General features: G+C 29.4%; 3 protein-coding genes across 4 annotated transcripts; all 3 read right to left on the bottom strand.

The window, feature by feature from the left end:
* Positions 1-973: 973 nt before the first annotated feature.
* On the bottom strand, positions 974-9,182 carry LOC123293485 (tetratricopeptide repeat protein 17). Its single transcript, XM_044874331.1, has 9 exons — positions 9,052-9,182; positions 8,410-8,938; positions 5,251-6,265; positions 4,462-4,729; positions 3,159-3,981; positions 2,709-2,868; positions 2,406-2,640; positions 2,076-2,339; positions 974-1,417 (listed from the first exon to the last, which is right to left on the bottom strand). Exons 1-9 carry the CDS (start codon positions 9,160-9,162, stop codon positions 1,259-1,261), a joined length of 3,564 nt encoding a protein of 1,187 aa, XP_044730266.1. The 5' UTR covers positions 9,163-9,182; the 3' UTR covers positions 974-1,258.
* A 3,238-nt stretch (positions 9,183-12,420) lies between these two features.
* LOC123291938 (soma ferritin) lies at positions 12,421-15,037 on the bottom strand. The gene is made up of 3 exons (XM_044872405.1): positions 14,716-15,037; positions 13,249-13,473; positions 12,421-12,629 (listed from the first exon to the last, which is right to left on the bottom strand). Exons 1-3 carry the CDS (start codon positions 14,812-14,814, stop codon positions 12,438-12,440), a joined length of 516 nt encoding a protein of 171 aa, XP_044728340.1. The 5' UTR covers positions 14,815-15,037; the 3' UTR covers positions 12,421-12,437.
* A 2,301-nt stretch (positions 15,038-17,338) lies between these two features.
* On the bottom strand, positions 17,339-20,614 carry LOC123293180 (zinc finger protein 76-like). 2 transcript variants are annotated; one of them, XM_044873914.1, is made up of 6 exons: positions 20,555-20,614; positions 20,002-20,353; positions 19,682-19,890; positions 19,418-19,613; positions 18,713-18,921; positions 17,339-17,892 (listed from the first exon to the last, which is right to left on the bottom strand). In XM_044873914.1, the coding sequence occupies exons 2-6, from the start codon at positions 20,318-20,320 to the stop codon at positions 17,500-17,502; spliced, it is 1,326 nt and encodes a 441-aa protein (XP_044729849.1). In that variant the 5' UTR covers positions 20,321-20,353; positions 20,555-20,614; the 3' UTR covers positions 17,339-17,499. The 2 variants fall into 2 exon arrangements, with proteins under 2 accessions (XP_044729849.1, XP_044729848.1); XM_044873913.1 differs by having other exon boundaries at positions 20,531-20,591.

Raw genomic sequence — 20,614 nt, forward strand, 5'->3', positions numbered from 1 at the left:
TTTTACTATAAATTAACTATGCCCATTATTAACTGTGTAAAATTGAACAGGCAATCATAAGAGCCCGTGTATTTTGCATAATTTTAATTAATTATATCTGTCAAGCGGTAAGGTAAAAGACCTGATTTTTTCTTAACTAACGGGACTATGATCTTTTGAACAATTATTTTTTGAATAGTAGTTAACTATGACCAATGATACCGCTATACTACCTTAACATTATTGAAAAAATCAGGGTTTATACACATTAAGGTAGTACCAGCATGAAATCACTTTTCGGCAGATTTGGCCGAATTTTTTTTCTCGGGTTTATAATAGCTTTATTTATGAATTCCTAAAATTTCATAATTTTTGACCGTTTAGATCGCGAGATATTTAAAGACAAAGTTCGCGATTTTGAGGGTCATGTCCCATTTAAAGCATGTAAAATGTCCGGTCTCTCCAACTATTTTTTATGATATTATTATATATTGAAGAAAAAGTAGAAAAAAATGTTTATACAATAAAAATCTAAAAAAAAAATTTAGAAATTAATTTTCACTTCCGAGATATTAATTTTGACGTAAATTGATCGAAATTGGGACGTTGGCATAATTATTTCCCATTTTAAACGGTCAAAATTTCTGAAACTTTGGGAATTAATAGTAAGCATTATTAAATTCTTAAATTTAATTTTTCGTTAAATTCTGTCGAAAAAAAAATTGTACCATTGCTTTAACATAGAAACTGCAAATACCATGCTGGAACTACGTTAAGCATAAAAGATTGCAAAAATTTGTGCGAATTAAAAAATGAATGTTAATGTTGATGAAAGTGATAAAAAAATTAAAATCAAATTGTGATTCGGATACAAAATTATACTGGAATTCACAAAAGTAACAAAAAATGTTGAGAATAAATTTTTATATCTCAAACAAGTCATTTGAAATAATTAATAAAATTTAAAATATTATCCCATTTTATTTTGGCATTATAGATGTCCCATCTTTACAATTTTTCATAAACCCTTTTATCATATGCAATAACAGCACGACTTTCGTAATTTATATAATATAGGCAGTCCCGCTTTCCCTTTTAAAATTTGTTTTATTTTTTAATGAAACATTTAGAATATAAATCATGTTTTCCATGTTAACTCAATTCGATATCACCAATCTACTTTGACCATCGAACAAATCACATCATTCACAGGGATTATTGTATTATAATTTTCTAAAATTAAATAATTAAATCAGCCTTTAAAATAAACAATTTATGTTTAATTTTCTCTATAAATATCGGCAGCATCTTTTAATGAACCGGATTCATCGAATAATAATGTACATAAAATAGCTTGTAATCGATTTCTTGCTGCATCAAAATTTGGATCCAACGTTAACGATGTTCGATAAAATGATATGGCTTTTTCAAAATCACCCTATAAATAAATAAAACACATTAAAATATGAGAAATTGCAAGATTTAAAGTTGTCTTGGCAGGAAAACGGAAACGGCTTAGAAACAATAGGGTATTCTACTATGTTTGAAAAACTACTTCAAAATGTTAATTTTCCTAATATTGGTAAAAACAACAGTCGTGTATGTAATTATTATATGTATAAATAAACTTGATGGTAACATAAACTACAATTACTATGAAAACCATCAACAAATTTGTAATTAATGCATATTATTTTTGCCTATATGATGTCACATCATGGCGGCTCGTGTTTTGGGTCATGTGATATACAGATTAAAAATTACGACTTTTAATTTTAATATAATCAAACAAAATGTGATGTTATGACCCTAAATCAGAATATTTAAGTATATTTCTATATAAATTTTAATTTTTATCAAATTTCATAATTTATTTTTCACTACCGAAAGAACCTTAGATATCGAATTTTTAATATACAAATATAAAACATTTCTATCAGTTAAAAACTTGATTCTGTTCTAAAAATTGTTCATTTGTAAAGACAATAATTTTTACAAATGAACAATGCAGATTTGTAAAGAACTAAATAACCGCACGGTTACAAAATTAAATTTCATGCGGGAAAAATTTTAATATACTTTCTAAAATTACAAACCAATGCCGTATGAATATTTCCAATTGTAAATTGATTAACGACATAATCTGGATGAATTTCCAACGCCATTTTTGCTACCTCTAAAGCATCACTCAAAAACCCAATTCGTTGTAGGACATTCGCCAAATTGATCATTGGTATGTCTTTGTCGTTATCTGGGGCCACATGTAATGCATGTTTTAAACAAGTGATAGCTTGAGCTGTATTACCTAAAACTCGCCAATAAATTGCTGCTGCAGTAGCCAACATCCATGACGTCGTATTCTGGAAATGAAGAATATAAATTAAAAAGTTTTTCAATTTTCATTAATATTTAAAAAAAATATGCACCTCTCTTAAAGCAATTGCTATTCGAGTTCCTAAATCTCTGATGGAGGATTTTCCATCACCAGTCATTAAAGCTAACCAATCAGATAATCTTGGTTCTGGTGCATGCATAAATTTATTCCTAGGTATGATTGGAATATGTTCAGCAACTTGTGGAACAGTTGGCGAAGTTTTATCACAAAATGGAACTAATGGTTCCGTCACTTTATTTGGTAATGGTTTCAATAAGGGCCCAATACTGAAAATATAATTTTTGAATCAGAAATTAATACCACCTGCCAGATTTGTCAAATTTTATAAATTTACTCAATATTTCTAGCTGCTACTGAATGCCACCACATTGACGTAAAACTTATCCAATCAGCATCACGTATTTCCTTGCATGCAGCTGGTGATAACTGATATGTTCCCGATTTGTCGTATACATGGAGTAATACTTTTGGTGATGGTTCATCTGTCAGTGAAACTAAATGAAAGAATGCAGGATTTTTTTTTATTACATTCGTTCGAGAAAATTTTTATTACAAACCGTAATACCATGAGTTAGTTGCGAAAATGTTTCTCTTTGTTAATAAACAATAAATTGTTAATTAAATAAAACGGTTTATATAAAAGTTGACTCAATTAATCAATTAATAGGCAACTTGATTTATTTTTTGACAATGTTTTTGGAGGTACAGAAGTAATTTGAGTTAGAAAGTTATTTTAAGCACTAAGTTTAATAAATAATTTTGAAATTTTTAATTTGACACTCACCATAAAAATCGTTAACTGAGTTGCTACCAGATGATTTCTCATGACGTTCATCTAACGCCATTTTCATATGTATCGCTTTTTTATAAACTTCATCCATAGTTTCTAACTGTGATTGATCCGGTTCAACATTACCCGACCCTTCTACTATTTCATCATTCTTTGTGTACGCTCTAACCAACGACGAATATAATGATCGAATTCCTTTTTTGGGATCATTATGATTACAATTCTCATTTTTTTCAAGTAAATTAGAAATTGGTACTGGTTCAAATGACATCAGACTATCATCTTCAGCAAAACGTTCCGCACGATAGCATTGTATCGATGCAGTTTTACATTGTTCACCGTTTGCCGAGCATACAACACCTTCACTGGAAACACTACGTTCTTTATCCGAGGAGCAGATTTGATCTTTATTTTGTACAGCTGAAGTAGATTCCTCTAAATTCGACAATTTATAATTACACGCCATAGCTTTTAAAAGTAATTCAGCGTCACCATTCCGATATCCAGGATCAACTTTTAATGAGTGTTTTATATGATACATTGCTCCAAAACTATTTTCATGTAACAAGGCTATAAGGAAATTTGTAGCTGGTTCAATTTTATTTATTATATATGCTTCATCAGCTATGCGTGAAGCTTCTTCGACAAAACCTAATTCATACATAATTGATGCTAATGATATTAACGCTACATCACGATACTCTAATGGTGTTTTTGTTAACGCAACTTTTAAGCAATCCAATGCGTTGCGTTTATTCGATCGTACTCGCCAATACAAACTGGATAAAGTAGCTAAGAGCCATTGTGGGCCAACTTTCTATAAATCAACAAAAATTAAATTAGTCTCATGCATATTTAATCCTTTGTCCATCACGTGAAATTTCCGCACCAAGTTGGTAATGGTTATGATTTACAAAGTTAAAAAATATTTAACGCGCAAAATATTTAACGCATGTGCATAACACAAAAGCAAATATCTCATCAAGCAACTAAAGATTACCAAACGGTTAATGCGGGCGCTGATGGGTTAGATATAGTTCAAATTATAAAAAATAGATGGACCTACGGTTAGCTTGACAACGCTGTGCTCCAAATCAACTACCAGAGATATTTCGAGATATAATAATTCGAATGAAATTTTTTTAAATGAATACTGGAATATTTAAAATATGTATTACATTAAATGCGGCGCCACACTTATCACGCAATGGACGAAAGTTCACGGATATTTTCCGTATAAATCACATATTCTAAAATTAAGTTATAGAAAAAATATGACTTGAATTTAAAACTTTACCTTTTTCATAGCAGTTAAAATTCGTTGACCGATTTCTGCTTCGACAGATACCCCATTATTAACATATTGCATTAAGTGATTCTTAAGTATTGGATCCGCAAATCCCGAATTGGTATTAGCACTTTGTTTCATAAGCGCTGGTGGAAAATAAGACATATCAATTTGTTTTTCCAATTTTTCGTCGATCACACAAATTGGTGGATACCAAGGTAACGGATGTTCTGCATCTAATGGTAAATCGATATGCGTTGATAGTAAGGATGATATACTGGAAAAATGTTTGATGTAAATTTACTGCATGATTAAATATTAAATTTTTAATGATTAAATAAAATTATAAAAAATTAAATTTATGAATTCACTATCGAATAACAACATATTCAAAATTCAAAATTTTATCTATTAGACCATGGGACAGAAAAGATGATTTATAAAATGATTAATGACAAACTTTAAATTTCGTGAGTTGCTTCCTTTTCTCAAGTCTATCAAACTTCTCTTTCCGACTTTTTTCGAAAGCGTTGCGTTCTCAAATGAGCATGAAGACATCATATTTAAACTATGGGTCTGATGTCATCGCAGCAAGAAATTCACATATGACGGCTACGTCACGGTCTGCCGCAGCGCTTTCAAAAAAAGTCGTAGGGGGAAGTTTGGTAGACTCGACAAAAGGAAGCCACTCACGAAATTTTAAATAAGTATTAATAATTTTACAAAGCACCCCTTCAGTCCTAAGTATCTATGTTGCTCGAGGGGCCATGAATTTAAAAAAATTCTAAATATACTTACTCAAACCCTTTATTTTCAGGTGGTAAGACAACCTCAGCTTTTTTTAAACGATTAATATTAATGTTTTTCCATTTTTGGCATAATTCTTTCGTTGGCCAATTTAATAAATCAAATTCATCCTTATTATCCCATGATAAAACCAGCGTTGAAGGATATCGAGGTTGTTCCGTTGGTGTAACATGCGTGTAACCTGCCGTGTCATCAATTCCTTCTTTGTCATCCATCACAAATTTTTCATCGATTTTATCAATTTTATTTACAGGTTGTGTACTTTTTAACGCAAGATTCGGCGACGAAGATGGTGAACCAAAAAACTTTGAATTTTTTACCATTTGTTCACTAATTTTTTGTGCTTGAATTTCAACATTTCGCAATAAAATTTGTAAACTTAATGTGATATCCATTTGTAAATTTTTTGCTAGCATTTGACTATCTGTATTTACTTCACAACTTAATTTAGAATTTTCACCACGTTCACTACAAGTCTGACCTCGATTTGCTAGAACTGCACTAAACGTTTCTGGTGCTATACTTAATAATTTAGCTTCAAGTGGTGCTTGTTCATTTATAAGTTTATCTTGTAATTTCAGCCATTGCTCCTTTTGTGTATGATAATCATGAAGCTCAGTTAGAATGCCTTGTAAAACTTCATGAAGTTCAACTAAGCCAGTTTCTAATTTTTTATGACATAGCACTGCATGTTTACTAGTACTAGCTTGTCCTAATGTTGGACGTAATTTTAAACAATTATCATAACATGCTATCGATCTATTGTAATCTGATAGTATAGCGTATACATTTCCTAGAGCAAAATGATTTACTGGTTGCTGTGGTGCATGATCAACTGCGGCATGTAATATAATCGCTGCTTCACCAGGATGTCGAGCTTGATGAAAAATACTTGCCAAATTTAATAAAGCAACATCACGAAATTCTCTTGGTGCAAAATAAACAGCACGTCTTCCACATTCAACAGCACGATATGCATCGCCTCGAATACGCCAATATATTGCCCCTAAAAATTACGATTTATGAAATCATATACCTTATTGGAATAAAATTAAATTTACACGTTAGAACTACAGAAAGTTGGCAAGCTTTATTTATAGTTACCGTGGAAAATTCATAAACTTTTGTGCTAACTAAAACATAACAAAAGATACGAGCAACTTTCTTTTCATTATAACTCCGTTAATTTTCGTGCAGACCACTAGGTTAAAGTACTTTAAAAAGTGTACGATATACTTTTTTCAAAAAACGTCATATTATTCACTTATATGATATTAAATACTCCGAATTACAATCGAACTCGAGAAGTGTTGACTTTTCGAAATATACTTAAATGACACTCTTTTCGTAGAATTCATTACTCAATCGATTCCCGTTGTCATCTTCAAAATACATTTTTCCACTCTTTAGAAGGGAGTCAAATTCTCATCAAAGACGGTGCTATAGGTCAAAAGTTAGAGATTTCGCCTTATTTTCTACTCGGTTACTAGAGTATTTTATGCCGGTTTTCCACTAAACGGACTAACAAAACCAAAACTCAAACTGCAACTTTTTGAAGATTGGCGTGTTTTGCAACAGTTGGAATTTTGTTTTGGAAATCGGTCAAATCAAAGAGTTTCGACAAGTTTTGAAACTCGAGTCTATTATTGGAAACGTGTTATGCATTCGTGTTATGCTTTCTATTTTCTCCTTGCTAGTCTGAATACGAATTCTATACTAAATTAGTAGGTAAATAAATGACTTGTTTTTTATAGAAAAACACATGAAAAACATCTTGGTAAACATGTTGGTTGGTTGGTTATTGAAGAAAAACTGTGTTTTGACTTTGTCACGACAACCAGTGGAAAAGGATCGAAAACAAAAACAAAACTCGAACAAAATAAAGCGCGCTTGATAGAAACAAGAGTTTTGGATTAACTTATGTTTTGTTTTTGTTTTTCAACAAAAACTCAACTATCTATTTAGTGGAAAACCGGCATTAGAACCATGCCGGCCAAGGTGCGGTCTTATGCAATCGCTAGTCGCTCGTTTTCAGCGACTAAGTCCGTCACGTGACTTTATTTTAAATTTCCCGCGGCTAAAAAAAATCCAGTAAATGTCTTTACCATGGTTCTACGCTTTTTCATTTAAAAACATTTAATGAAAGTCTTTGATATAAATATTGATTTATTCCTGAAAGTAGAAATACAACAAATTTCATTAATTTGGACCAAAAAAAATTTTTTTTTTTGCATCTATTTTGGTAAGAATCTATTCTTTACTATTGTGAAAATTATTTTTAATACATATTCCCCTTTTATTATATAGTGTGTCCCTGGATAGAGGTAACTATACTTGTAAATTTTCTTACTTTGCATTTTAAGAAAAAAAGTCATTCTTCATAAGAAATTTTGCTTATGCTGAAAAGTATGTAGGAATATTTAAAACTTCATAATAATGTACAGGGTAGCCAAAAATTTGGTATCACTATTGTTATTTTTGGTAAACTACCCTTCTTTTTTATAAGTTGGCGAAATGTTACTAAGAAAAGTTACTCGCAATTAAAAATTATGACTCTGTACAAAATATCAAGAAGATTCATGTACTTTAATTATAGCATCATTTTTTATTTGAACAAAAGCTCTAATTATAAAAAAAAACATAAGAAAGAAAAAAATAATAAATCAATTAACATGTACTATCCGAGAGTGTATTTTTTTGTGGAATAGTTTAGAAAATTAAAAAGAAAATTTATTTTCTCGGATAAACATTCACTAAGAATGGAATTGTCAAAGTCGGAAAGATCTTCTTGATATTTTGTATAGAATCATAATTGTTAATTTCGAGTAACTTTTTTTAGTAACATTTTGTCAACTTTTAAAAAGGAAGGATAGTTTACCTAAAAAAAATAGTGATACCAAATTTTTGGCTACCCTATACATTATTTAGAAGTTTTAAATATTCCTACATAATTTTCATAAAAAACTTCTTATAAAGAATGACTTTTTCCCTAAAATGCAAAATTACAAGTATAATTACCTCTATCCGGGGACACACTGTATAATCCGTTTTGTAATCTAAAATCTCACAAACTCGCGACTCAGTTAGCAATCAAAAATAGAAAGTCTATGGTCAACACCTTTCACCATTATAAAATCTATTTATACAAACCTAAATTATAATGTAACCAAGATGTTTGATTCTTAAACAATCCTAAAGCAACTGCATGTCCAAAAGTAGACACAGTCGAACCAGGTTTCAACCATTGTATTAAAGCATGCTCAGGTGACATTGTTAAATTAACACGATTCACCATTGCCGTTAGATGTTCAAATGTGAACATTGAGTAATCTAATTTCACATATTTCTGGCAATCTGGTACAAGTGATGCATCCGATAATACCTCATCTTTCATGTATTCAGCTAAATTAATACCATCACGATCACTTCCATCCACTGCAATGCTCGTGTACAAATCAATTTCACTTAATAATTTGCCAGCTTTTAAGCAATCGCTATCTTGGCTATATAAACGACTTTCAATATCGGTGGCCCCTTCTAATCCCGACCATTTTTCATCAATGTAGTATTTACGTTTTACTAAATTTTGATATAATGTATCAATTTGATCTCTTCGAATATCTTGCTCTAGAAAAGCTAATATATCGTATGGTTTTCTCATATGAAACGGCGAATCGAGCTGAAATCAATGATATTATTTAAGTTTATAGTTCATTTATTACTGAAACTGTACAATCTAAATAATGAAACATAACCACAATTTTTTTTAAAAACGTGTTAAAATTTATTTACTTGAGATTGTATACGACCATTTTCGGTGACAATCCAATGGGTTGAGGCCAAAATTTCTAAGATTGTGTTTAATGTTATTAATATAATAATCCAACATTTGTATTTAATCATTTTTTTCCATGTATGTACGTTTTGACAGACTGAATTACAAGTGTCATTGAAGATGTATTGGTATCAAAACAATCAGCAAAAACGAACAGGTGAGAAAAACGTTTTCATTTCAAGAAAATTTCAAATGTGATAAAATACAAATTATTATTACAATTTAGCATAAATAATGCCGTACATTAATCCAATTCAGTGTATATATTTGTTAATTTATTCGCCGTTAAAAACATTTACCGTTATTAACAATTCATATAGGTTCATATTTACGAAATTCCGTTAATTTAATTTAAATTTATTCAACTTTCTTGAAATTATTGTTAGAAATGAAAAATTGAACACCTGAGCGAGAATCGAATCTATGACCTCTTTTATTCCGAGTCACTATTCAAGGTGGAACTGGTAATCGCTCAATTAATAAACGGGGCGTAGAGAAAAATATTTGGACTTTAAGCCCCCGAATGTAGAAGTATTTGCAAAATAAGAAATTGACTCCAAGGCTCCCGATATTACTTTTTTACCAATTTCTCGAAAACAGTTATTCCATTTATTGTATATGGTATATATTTCAAGATTAGGATGAATAAAGTTTTGGAGAAGAAATTGTAAGTAAATAAATTGACTAAAAATTGAGTGTATATATAAATTTTCGCCTTAAACGTTTAAAGAATGTATTACGATTTTATTATTAATCTCTCAGTTTTTGTGCCGTTTGACTACTTATACTTAGGTTGCGGGCTCGAATCCAGCGGCAGTGTGAACAATTATAATTAATGGAGTCTGTGGAATTGATCACATTGTCGTCGCTTGGATAAGAACGAAGTAACCGATTCCACCCACATCATAAATGTAATTGTAAAAATTAATGTAATTTAATAAATAAAGATCAACAAATAATGATGTGAGTGGCCTCTGTGATAAGGCGTATGTCAGAAAAACGGAGGTTAAACCCCATTATTATAATTAAACAAAGTGTCTCTAGAAAACTTTGCTAGCTAGGCTCTACCACATACAGCATGGTCCAAAATAAATAGGTTTAGTTAAGCTTACTTTATTAGAAAGCTACTGCGTTGGGCACTACACTCAATTTTCAGAGTCTACTGTATTTTTACCGAATCTACCGTTTTTTGTTCGAGATAGTCTGGCAACACTGCCAACGACAGTTAATAATTTCAAAATCCATCAACACTTATTAAGGAAATGAAGCATTTGACCCAAATATAAAATCATATAGTTTTCAAATCAAATTTGTGACCAAAACCACAAAATAATTTTTATTTTCTTGAATAACGAAGTAAAATAAAAAATGACAAGGATAAAAAAATACGTAGAATCGTCCAAAATATTAAATCCAATACCTTTTAAATTGTTAAATAAAGAGAATGTGGTGTTCGAAAGTAGGGTACTTCTGTTCTATTTTATAGGAGTAAATGATTTTGTTGAGTGTACTCAGACAATCATTTTCCATCGGCTCCCATTAAAATCTACTGGTCCGGAGTTTTTTCTTTGGTCAGGCTGTTTAGGTTACAAAACGTGTCCTAAATATACTAAATAGACATACATACGTGCACACACATACGTATATGCATACACACGACAAATATTACCCTATTTCCGGGAAAGTTGAGTAAAAATGAATAAAAATTTTGTACTACTATATTATATATATTTATTTTCCAATTACGCTCATCATTATTTGATCGTACATATAATATATAGATATTGAATAAATTGTTAAACATGTTTATGTGAATAAAACAAGTATTATTTATTTTTTACTTCTCTCAACGAGATTTTTGTTATCAATTACATCTGGAATCCACATACATTTAAAAAATATAACCATTTTTTTGGCAATAATTAATTCTTTCTCATTAATATTAAATTTAAAAAAAAAATACCCATTCAAAATTTTTGTTATATAGGCAACATGTTTTACATATATGCCATAATTGCATAAACATTTAATAAAAAATATATAACAATTAACAAACAAAATAAATTATATGTTTTATTATTAATAAGTCTTTAATCAAAGTTTTTTTATATTTTAATAAATAATTGTTTTTTTTTTTTAATTATTTGTCACAATTACTAGCATCAAAAAATATTTTGAGCCATTTTTTTTTTAATTATTAAACAGTTAAAGTATAAAATATTTATATAAAATTATCTTAAATTTATTACACACTAACCTACAACCGTAATTCTCTCCGTATATAAATTATTTTTCATTATTTTTTTTTTTTTATAAATTTTTCTTTTAATTTTTTTCGATTTTAAAAGGACGTTATAATAAATATCTATACTTAATAGACCCTGGTTAGACGATTATCAAATATTTTATATTAAAAGTTCTAAAAATAGAACCGATTTTAAAATGAATCTAAATTATTTGCAATTGTTTTATATTTTATTAAATGTATCAAAATTTTGAATGTGAATTTTTTTTGCATTCTCTATAATTAAAAACATTCATAAAATCTTGCCATTTAATAATATTTCTAAATTATCAACTGTTAAATAATAAAATATTCACTCAAACGTATGCCCAATATCATTTTAAAGTGAATATTTTATTTTTAAACCTTTTTTTTTTCAATAAATCTACGTTGCAATGGCATTCAAAAGTCCAATATTATGTAATATATTATATTATTAGTTTAATATATTTTTCTGATTAATAAGAATGCTTTAATGCTAAACAACATCCAATAACGGTTTTTTTTTTTCATAATATAATATTCTAATGAAATTTTCTTTTATTAAAGTGTGATTATATATTTTTAACTAAGCATATTTTTGAATGTGCAAAATTTACTAGGTTTGTTTGAAAAAAAAATTTTTTTTTTAAATAGAAAGATGTGTAAATAGTTTTGTCATGCATTTTCTAAAAAGTTTAGGATTTGATAAAGAATGAAGCATTCTAATAAAAAAATTGATTTTCAATATAAGCTCTTAATGTGCGATTTTTTTATGCATTTAAAAATTATAGACAGTTTGTTTTGTTTTTGCAAGCAATTAGGAAACATTTTTTGTTAAAATTTACTTATAATTGAGATATGTTACGAGCTTCTATAGAAATATATTGCTTAACTACAATAATACAATTAGAAGAGTTTTTATCCAAATTTGGAATATAATACAATAAGTACGATGTATCCAAAACTTGATATTATATGCCCAAAACATCAATATTTGGAACTATATTTTATATTGAATTTTATTGTATTATATTCTGAAATAACAACAATTTTTTTGATAAATTCTTTTTTAAAATTCTATTCTTTTTTTTGTAATTCTTTATCAAAAACAAACACGCCTAAACCTTCACCAACTCTTTTTAATTGCGTAACATTATCGGCAATTTCTTTGATAGCATCCACTTGTTCTTGTAGAAATTCTGTTTCTAAAAAGTCACAAAAATTCGCATCGTTATGTGTTGTTGCAACACGATGCAGATCCAATAGACTCTGTAATATTAAATTAAAGAGATTAAAACACAGAAATTAAATTATTTTTTAAGCATAATTTTGAAAGAATTTCTTAATGGCGTTTACAATCCAAACACATCCTTTTTTTGTGAAATAATTTTTCTTTAGTTGGCATTTTTTATTTATTTTACAGAAACAAATAGGGCTTTTCATTTTAAAACCTCGATTCACTTTTGTTTCGGACAAAATGATTTATTATCAATGTGATAAAATGAATAACAAATATCTTCTATCTTAGTCCAACTTTGCTATCAGTGCGAAAAAATTAACTCTACACTTACGCTTATGACATGAAGAAAAAGTCTATGAACTAGTCATTATCACAGACGTAGCAAATAAATAGACCGCTAGGTTAGATTAGTATTTAAAGAGCTTTTATACTGCGTCTAATTTCAGCTATTATAATATTTTGGCTTGTGCCACAGATGATTCCATTTGTGGAACTCCCCCCCCTGGTACGACGTCTCATATTTTTCATTTCTATATTTAAAAATAATTAAATTAAAACAGTAGTTTTTATCCCCTTAGGGATGTGTTATTGACTTATTTCCAACGTTAACAGATTTGGTGTGGAGATTTTAAAATAATATAAACTTACATCATTCACTTTCTTTTCTAAACTCAACGCAGAGTTCATCGCTTCCTCAGCTGTTCCCCATTCTGGTCGTTCAGGTGCTCTGATATCTGTAAGCACGATTCGACCACCACGTTTATTTAGATATTTCAAAAATTTCATTGCATGTTCACGTTCTTCGTTAGATGCTTTTTTGAAATACCAATGTAAACCAGGCAAAGCAATATCATCTCTATCAAAGTAATAAGCCTAAAAAACATAGGAAATAAAGTTAGGATTCTCAAACAAAGAGAAACACAACACTTGAAATTATATTGGTAAAATGGAAATTTTGATAAATAGAAATTTTATAGAAAATATGTACCAAAACACCAACACTATTAAGGTGTATTGTGAACTATAGTCTTGCCATCTGTGAGTGAATTTAACAACTTATTATAAATCTTAGTCGTTAATGTAGGTAAAAAGAAATATGTATTTATGTATGTGAATAGAAACATTTATATGAATCTGCGGGTAAAAATAAATATGAATATGAGTAAATACTATTTGAGTGTTTTTTATTAAATATTGTTTGATTTTCAACTTAAATATAAAAAAAATTCGTAGCATAGGAGCTGCCTTAGCTAAGCCTCAGAGATTGAAAAATAACACATTTTTCTTAAAATCGAAAACTGCATTTTTAGAGAAAAAAAACTACAAAAGTACTTTTTTGCTTAAAACTGATGATAACGAACTTGAACTTGACTTTTCAAATACCAAAGTCATTCTTGATACCAAATTTTATTCAAATCAGGCTTAAATTGCGACCGCTAGAGAGTTTACAGACACATAAACGAATAGATACATTAATATATATATATATAAATTTTAACGATGGTCATTTTTGACGTCTATTAGGTAGGATCGATGAATATTCGAAGAAATTTTTCCAATATTCCATCATCAGTACAAAAGCAATAGCTCCATTTCCTTCGGCAATTCGCTAAAAATTCCCAATCGTGAGAATTTTTTCTAAGTAGGATCAAAACATTCTTTAATTTAACAAATTAAAATCAAAGAAGCATACTAAAGATATATTTTAGAAAAGCTTTTATATTTTAGAGACAATTTTATCCTGTAGATAAGCAGAGATTTTTTTTTATAAATTATATATTTTCGTCTCAACAACAACAAATTTTCTCTCCTTGTCTTCTCTATTTATGGTGTAAAAAATTTAAAACCATAAATAAAATCAATCTAGAAACTTATAAAGATTCAACAGTAATAAATTTAATCATCAAAACTCGAAACGTCGAATGAAAGTGAGAGTGAAATTATTACAAAAGAAAAAAAATTTGTATGATTCATCTTGAAACACACTGCGCAGTAAAATTTACGCCCAAGTACTAGGTTCAAATGTTCAAAGTATTTGTTTTTTTTTTTGTATATCAATAAAAATATTGAATTTAACCTGATTCGAACTTTTCGATATAAAATATAAATATTTACCATTGATAGATACACATAACTTGCATACAATTCCATATTGATTTGTTTATTTATCCCATCTTCGCATTCCCTTTCGAAACGTTGACGTGATGAAGCCATGCTTAATAAATTTCTTATGGATATAATTATAATAGTTTTGAACTATAAATATTTTTATATTTTTTAAATAACAAATACAATTATATCAATAACTTTGCTTATATTATCCAAGTATTAATTAAAGTGTTATTGATAATTATCTGTTCCAATAAATATATAGTAATAATTTTATACGATGCTTTTCGGACAAGCCGACCGTCGCCAATGTCCTATCGAACGAATGGCGACAGTCGACTGTAATATTTCTAATATGTCTATAAACATATATATACATATGTTTGTGGAAAATATTTTTCGAGCATGCGTTTTACATCAATTTTCATGTCGCACCTTATTTATCTTTGTAAAAATTTTAAATTATAATTCAAATTTTTCAAAAAAAAATTGATGAAGATTTTAAGATGTGCCTCTCATGATATATATAATGAGCATGAAACTAAATTTTGCAACAGTAATTCTGCTGCAAAATTTTTATGTCTCTATGACAATGCTGTTCCTGAATGAAGGTATCTTAAAAAACGACCAATCTTAGATGGAGGGACAAACGCACTTGTGGTACTAGAAGACAGATATAGTTCAGACCTGAGTACAATCGTAGACATTCCGAAGATCTTATATCGCTTCAAACGACCTCTATAAACAAAATTGTTGCGGATATTACAGAACACTGGCTAAGCGGCAGGCACGCTGAACGTCTAGACCTGACAGTGTGTCACGATTATTGCAGGAGCTTTCACAATGGTGAAGAGTAAGAGACGATGTCTTATTTTCTCTAAATGTCCACCACTTGCCATGAAAAGAGGGGCTCACTTGAGCCAGTAACCTAACCTAGAAATGTCATCCTGTGACCTGTATATAGTGGGTGTCCTAAACATGTAGAGATTAGTGGATTTCTTAAGCATATAGAGATTAGTGGATATCCCATAGATGTAGAATTACTGACATTCTTTTGTCTGTAGTTATCAGAGGACAGCCTGTATAATAATTAACGTACACTTGTATAATTAATTAGCATATAGTACGAAACTCATATTTCTGCTAATTAAAAAGAGCACATTTATTCAATATTAAACTTCTAAAAAGGTTATATTTATTTCCATAGTAAAGTTTGAAATTTAAAAAACACCAATTTTTCGCAGTATATTAACTATGTAAGAACGACACTTCAAACATTAATAACGGCTCTTTGAATTTTTAATTATTTTCCAATCTGTTAAATTTGTATCCGCATAATAAGCCAAAGTAATTTCCACATTGCCGGCCTTAAGGCAGTACGAAGGGAGTGGATACCCGAGGCATCAGGTTCTTCATGCGGCATTTTCTGTACAGCAAGGAAAATCAACGATCAATTTTAAATCTGATATTGATGGAGATTTGTTATGCGATGAAATTTTAGGTTTGTAACATTATCTCGAAGAAAGTCAGGCAACCCCAATCAAAATATTAAACTTTATGAAAAAGCACAATTTTCAAGAGCTATATCGCAACATCTGGATATTTCTGCGTATTCTGTTAACAATACCAGGAACTGCTGAAAGTGGCGAACACACAGTAAAGTTTCGAAAAGCCGAGACTTTGCCAGTCTTATCATAGAGTTAGCTGACAAAAAAGCTAGAAAAATAAGATTTTAACTTTTTATTGTTTTAAAAATATTTCATGACGTGACTGACAGACAACAATATAGGTAAGTAAATTATTTAGATAAGAATAATAGATAAATTATTTAGATAGACTCCCCTTTCAAATAGATCACCTTTTTGAAAGGGGCGTCTAGACTACTAAGGCCGGACCTGGATTTCCAAATACAAAAGGCAGCTCAGATATCAATTTCCATCACAATCAGACAAAATTTGATACTGTAAATGAGAAATCATTTTTTACATACATATTTAAACAACCTTGACAATTTGCTAACAAACTAAAATTTAGGTTTAACTTAGCACTTACGAATTTTCATGAACATGGCAGAATTAAAACATAATTTTCCAATCTTTGGTTTAAATCACCATCGCAACCTAAAATTTCACTAGAGAATTGAAAAATACATTAAAACACCACAAAGTTTTTGTTTTGTTGTGTTTATTTTCAAAACAATAAAATAAATAAATTTCGCAAAGGAAGACATTGAATACATTTTTTCGTACTTTAAATTAAAGTTAAAAAAACTTTTAATTGATTTAAATATTTAAAAATTAAATATCACAAGGGTAATAATAAAATATGAGGGAAGTCATTGAAGCATATTTAATCATTTTTGCTAAGCTGCCCCAATTTTTATCAAAAATGGTGCTAGGGATGTACTTATAATATAAAAAATTAGGACAATTTTCTCGAAATTTCAAACAGGTATATATCAACCCAAAATTATTGGCTCTGAATGAAATATATATCAATTTCTTGTATAAATACTAAATATTTATGCACCCCGTGCACACTTTTAAAATTAAAATCGAATTAATTAATAATTTTTCTCAGCGTTTCAACCCTGCCCATAAAATATTATTCAAAAACTAGAAATAACAAGCTATCGTATGATAAATATTTCATTCAGTTCCAATAATTTTTTGTTGAGATATACTTGTATGAAATTACGAGAAAATTTAAGTGCACCATTTTTTTTTGCGGGGCAGTATATTTGACTTATTTTTACTGCTCCATTGACTACACTACATACAAATTCATTATTTAGACTTTAAAATATTTTCTTAAAATTACTGGATTCCCTTCCATATCTGTGATTAATACTTCATCATTATTAGATGTTTCTAAGCAGCCATCATTAACATTATCATCACCTAATATGGCATCTGTATCATCACTGTTTAATATATTATCTGCTAATGGATCAGCAGCATTCGCCGATGAAGATGATGTTGGCAAACAATTATTATCTTCTTCCATATTTGCAGTTAATTCATTTATATTATAGGTACTGTGTGATATTTTCATATGTTGTATTAATGTTGATGTTTGTCGATAGAGTTTACCACAAACATTACAGACTTTTTGTTTTTGTACTTTGTGGACAATTTGATGTTTATATAGTGATGAATATTCCGTAAATCGTTTTGTACAACCCTGTTTAGAAAAAAAAATTTAGTAATGAATTTTATATAAAAATATCATTTATCTGCCCGCATCGCAAGGAAATTTCAAGTTTAAAAACACAAGGATACTGCGTTATAGTCTTCACTTCCCTTGCCCTCACTTATTTCCTCTTTCGTTCACAATTTGATGAGTTTTAATTTGTTTCTGTCGACCCTAATTTTTTTGATAATAAAATGCAGTCCATGTTTGAATAGTTTTTTCAGAGACTATCTCGATGAGTCAGTCAGTGGGTGGTATTGCGCTTATATATATGTCGCAGCCAATTGGCTTACTTAACTGTTCAATTAACCACTGTTACCACTTTACTAAACGGCATCGTTCAATAGGTTAATGACTTGGATCGATAACTTTAACTACTTGCCTAGCCTAGCCATTTAAATTTAATTTCACTTTCTGCCACCTGGCGCTGAAATCCTGTTTCTGCCAGTTTGATTACGTTATGGTAGATAACGTTAAAATAATGACAATCTCAATACACTTAGAGCCGAGAAAGCGTCTTTTTCTAGACACAGGACGTTGAAATTTTGAAAGAATTACGATATTTTTATAAATTTTGCCCAAACGCCAGCTTAGAAAAGTACAGTATGATCTAAAGATCCTTCATGATTTAAGGCTCGTGATGATAAATTACCAAAATCAGCAGTATTGATATGGGTGTGTCGTCATCACCCCAATTTCGAAAAAAATTCTAGTTAGCTAACTTTAATGCAAATACAATGTCTTTATGAAATGCCCCATGAATACCACGAATATCTGCACAGATGTATCATTAATTGATTATGTTACTTACAACTTCTTTACAAACATAAGGCTTCTCTCCGCTATGTATTCGCATATGATTCTTATAATTTGTAGCCGATACAAATGTTTTGCCACATTCGACAACATTACATTTATATGGTCTTTCTCCTGTGTGTGTCCGTAAATGTACTTTACGTATATTTGATGTTGTAAACGACTGGTTACAACCTTCATATGGGCATGTAAATGGCCTTTCTCCTGAAAATTTGAAAAAAAATTTTATTATTAATTTTAATTCATTTTCTATTACATACAAATTAAGAAAGACATCTTAAAGTTATGAATATTACGATGGTTTGTCAGGTGAGGAAGGGGGGGGATATTTAACATACTCAAAGCAAGCCTACGGGACAAAATTTTAATCTTGTAATTTCTAAAACGGATTTAACAAACCAAATCGATTTTGAAAGGAGGTTATTCGGACAATATCATGTGTTTAGCTTGAGTCTCACGAAAATTATCAGTTTGCTCAGATTTATGAAGGATTACCCGTGCTAATTCGATTTTATTAAAGGCATAACCAACCCGTGAATCAGTCAATGAACGCGATCACAGGGGAATTTTTCGTTTCGGCAGCTTCGGCAACGGATTCATAACCTAGCTTAATTTAAGAAAAGTCGATAAAGATAGCGTTAAAGTTAGATAATCGTTAAATACAAAATAGTGTCCGAATATCCTTACCGATTTTTTTTACCTGTATGAATTCGAGTATGTTTCTGTAAATCACCAGATGTTTTAAATTGCTTCTCACATACAGAACATTTATACGGTTTTTCACCAGTATGAATTCGAAAATGCGTTTTCAACGAATATGTGGTCGCAAATGCTTTATTACAATTTTGATATTCACATTTATAAGGTCTGGCGCCTGTATGCGATCTTTCATGCACCTATTAAATAATAATTTTTATCAATAATGTTTATAAATTTTGACTAGCCAAAGCTTTTTTTTATATACCTTAAGATGATGCACAGTAGCATATAATTTCCCACAACCATCATATAGACATGGGTGTGCTCGTTTTTTATTTTTTACAATTTCATCCACGGATATTTCTTCGTTTAAAATAGAATCATCTTTCATTAACGGAGATGGTAAAGATTGTACAACTTTTAATTGAACTAGAGCGTAATCGCCGTTACTTAATTTTAATTGCGAGTATTGATCTAAAAATGAATTCTTTTATATTTCGAAGCTCTTTGTTGATCTGAATTTAAAGCAAATGTTATTATATTTAACTCTAAACTCTTAGCTTAAGAAATAAAACAATTTTAAACCTTCTGAATTCATAGCTAAGTATGCAGTGGATCCATCTAAAAGTGTAACTGGTTCTAAATTCGAAATATTTATTAAGGGTTCTTCAAGTTGAAAATTTTCTGTTGCGGTCATATTTAAATCAATTTCTTCAATTAATTTATCATCATTTACCCCCAATAAGTTTTCACATTTAATAAAAACCACATTATTTTCAGCTTCCAGTAAAGGTGTTTCTTCATCTTGTACAAATTGATAATATTGAAGAATAGGTTCATCGGTTTCCCCATTTGATGTACCATCAAATTCGGGAGAAAGTAATACTTGTGTTTTAAAATCCATGTTTTATATTTTGCTTTTTTACGGTTTTTCAAACTAAAAACAAGAATTTTTTTTAGCAATACAACATTAACAAAATGGCTTTACATTCTCAAATGTCATAAAAATAAAAATTTATTTATAAAAATTAAAAGTGTTGTAGAAAATAATAGAAACTAATTCAATTAATTTAAAATTAAAAAAATTGTAACAATATATTTTTTTAAAAATTACCCAAAGACTCTTGGGAAATATTACCCATAAACTCCAACAAATACGATTTTACAGAATACACATTTTGACAGAACTACCAACCTA

The sequence above is a fragment of the Chrysoperla carnea genome, chromosome 2 (assembly GCF_905475395.1).
Source record: "Chrysoperla carnea chromosome 2, inChrCarn1.1, whole genome shotgun sequence".
NCBI classification, from domain to species: Eukaryota; Metazoa; Arthropoda; class Insecta; order Neuroptera; family Chrysopidae; genus Chrysoperla; species Chrysoperla carnea.

Coding starts and splice junctions, on each gene's coding strand:
- LOC123293485 (XM_044874331.1), bottom strand. CDS start 9,162: ATGATTAAATACAAATGTTGGATTATTATATTAATAACATTAAACACA. Junction 3,982..4,461: donor TTTTAACTGCTATGAAAAAG/GTAAAGTTTTAA, acceptor GTTGATTTATAG/AAAGTTGGCCCACAATGGCT. Junction 2,340..2,405: donor TAGCAATTGCTTTAAGAGAG/GTGCATATTTTT, acceptor CTTCATTTCCAG/AATACGACGTCATGGATGTT.
- LOC123291938 (XM_044872405.1), bottom strand. CDS start 14,814: ATGGCTTCATCACGTCAACGTTTCGAAAGGGAATGCGAAGATGGGATA. Junction 13,474..14,715: donor GTTATGTGTATCTATCAATG/GTAAATATTTAT, acceptor TATGTTTTTTAG/GCTTATTACTTTGATAGAGA. Junction 12,630..13,248: donor TAGAAAAGAAAGTGAATGAT/GTAAGTTTATAT, acceptor TTAATATTACAG/AGTCTATTGGATCTGCATCG.
- LOC123293180 (XM_044873914.1), bottom strand. CDS start 20,320: ATGGATTTTAAAACACAAGTATTACTTTCTCCCGAATTTGATGGTACA. Junction 19,891..20,001: donor CTTAGCTATGAATTCAGAAG/GTTTAAAATTGT, acceptor ATTCATTTTTAG/ATCAATACTCGCAATTAAAA. Junction 18,922..19,417: donor ACATACTCGAATTCATACAG/GTAAAAAAAATC, acceptor TCAAATTTTCAG/GAGAAAGGCCATTTACATGC.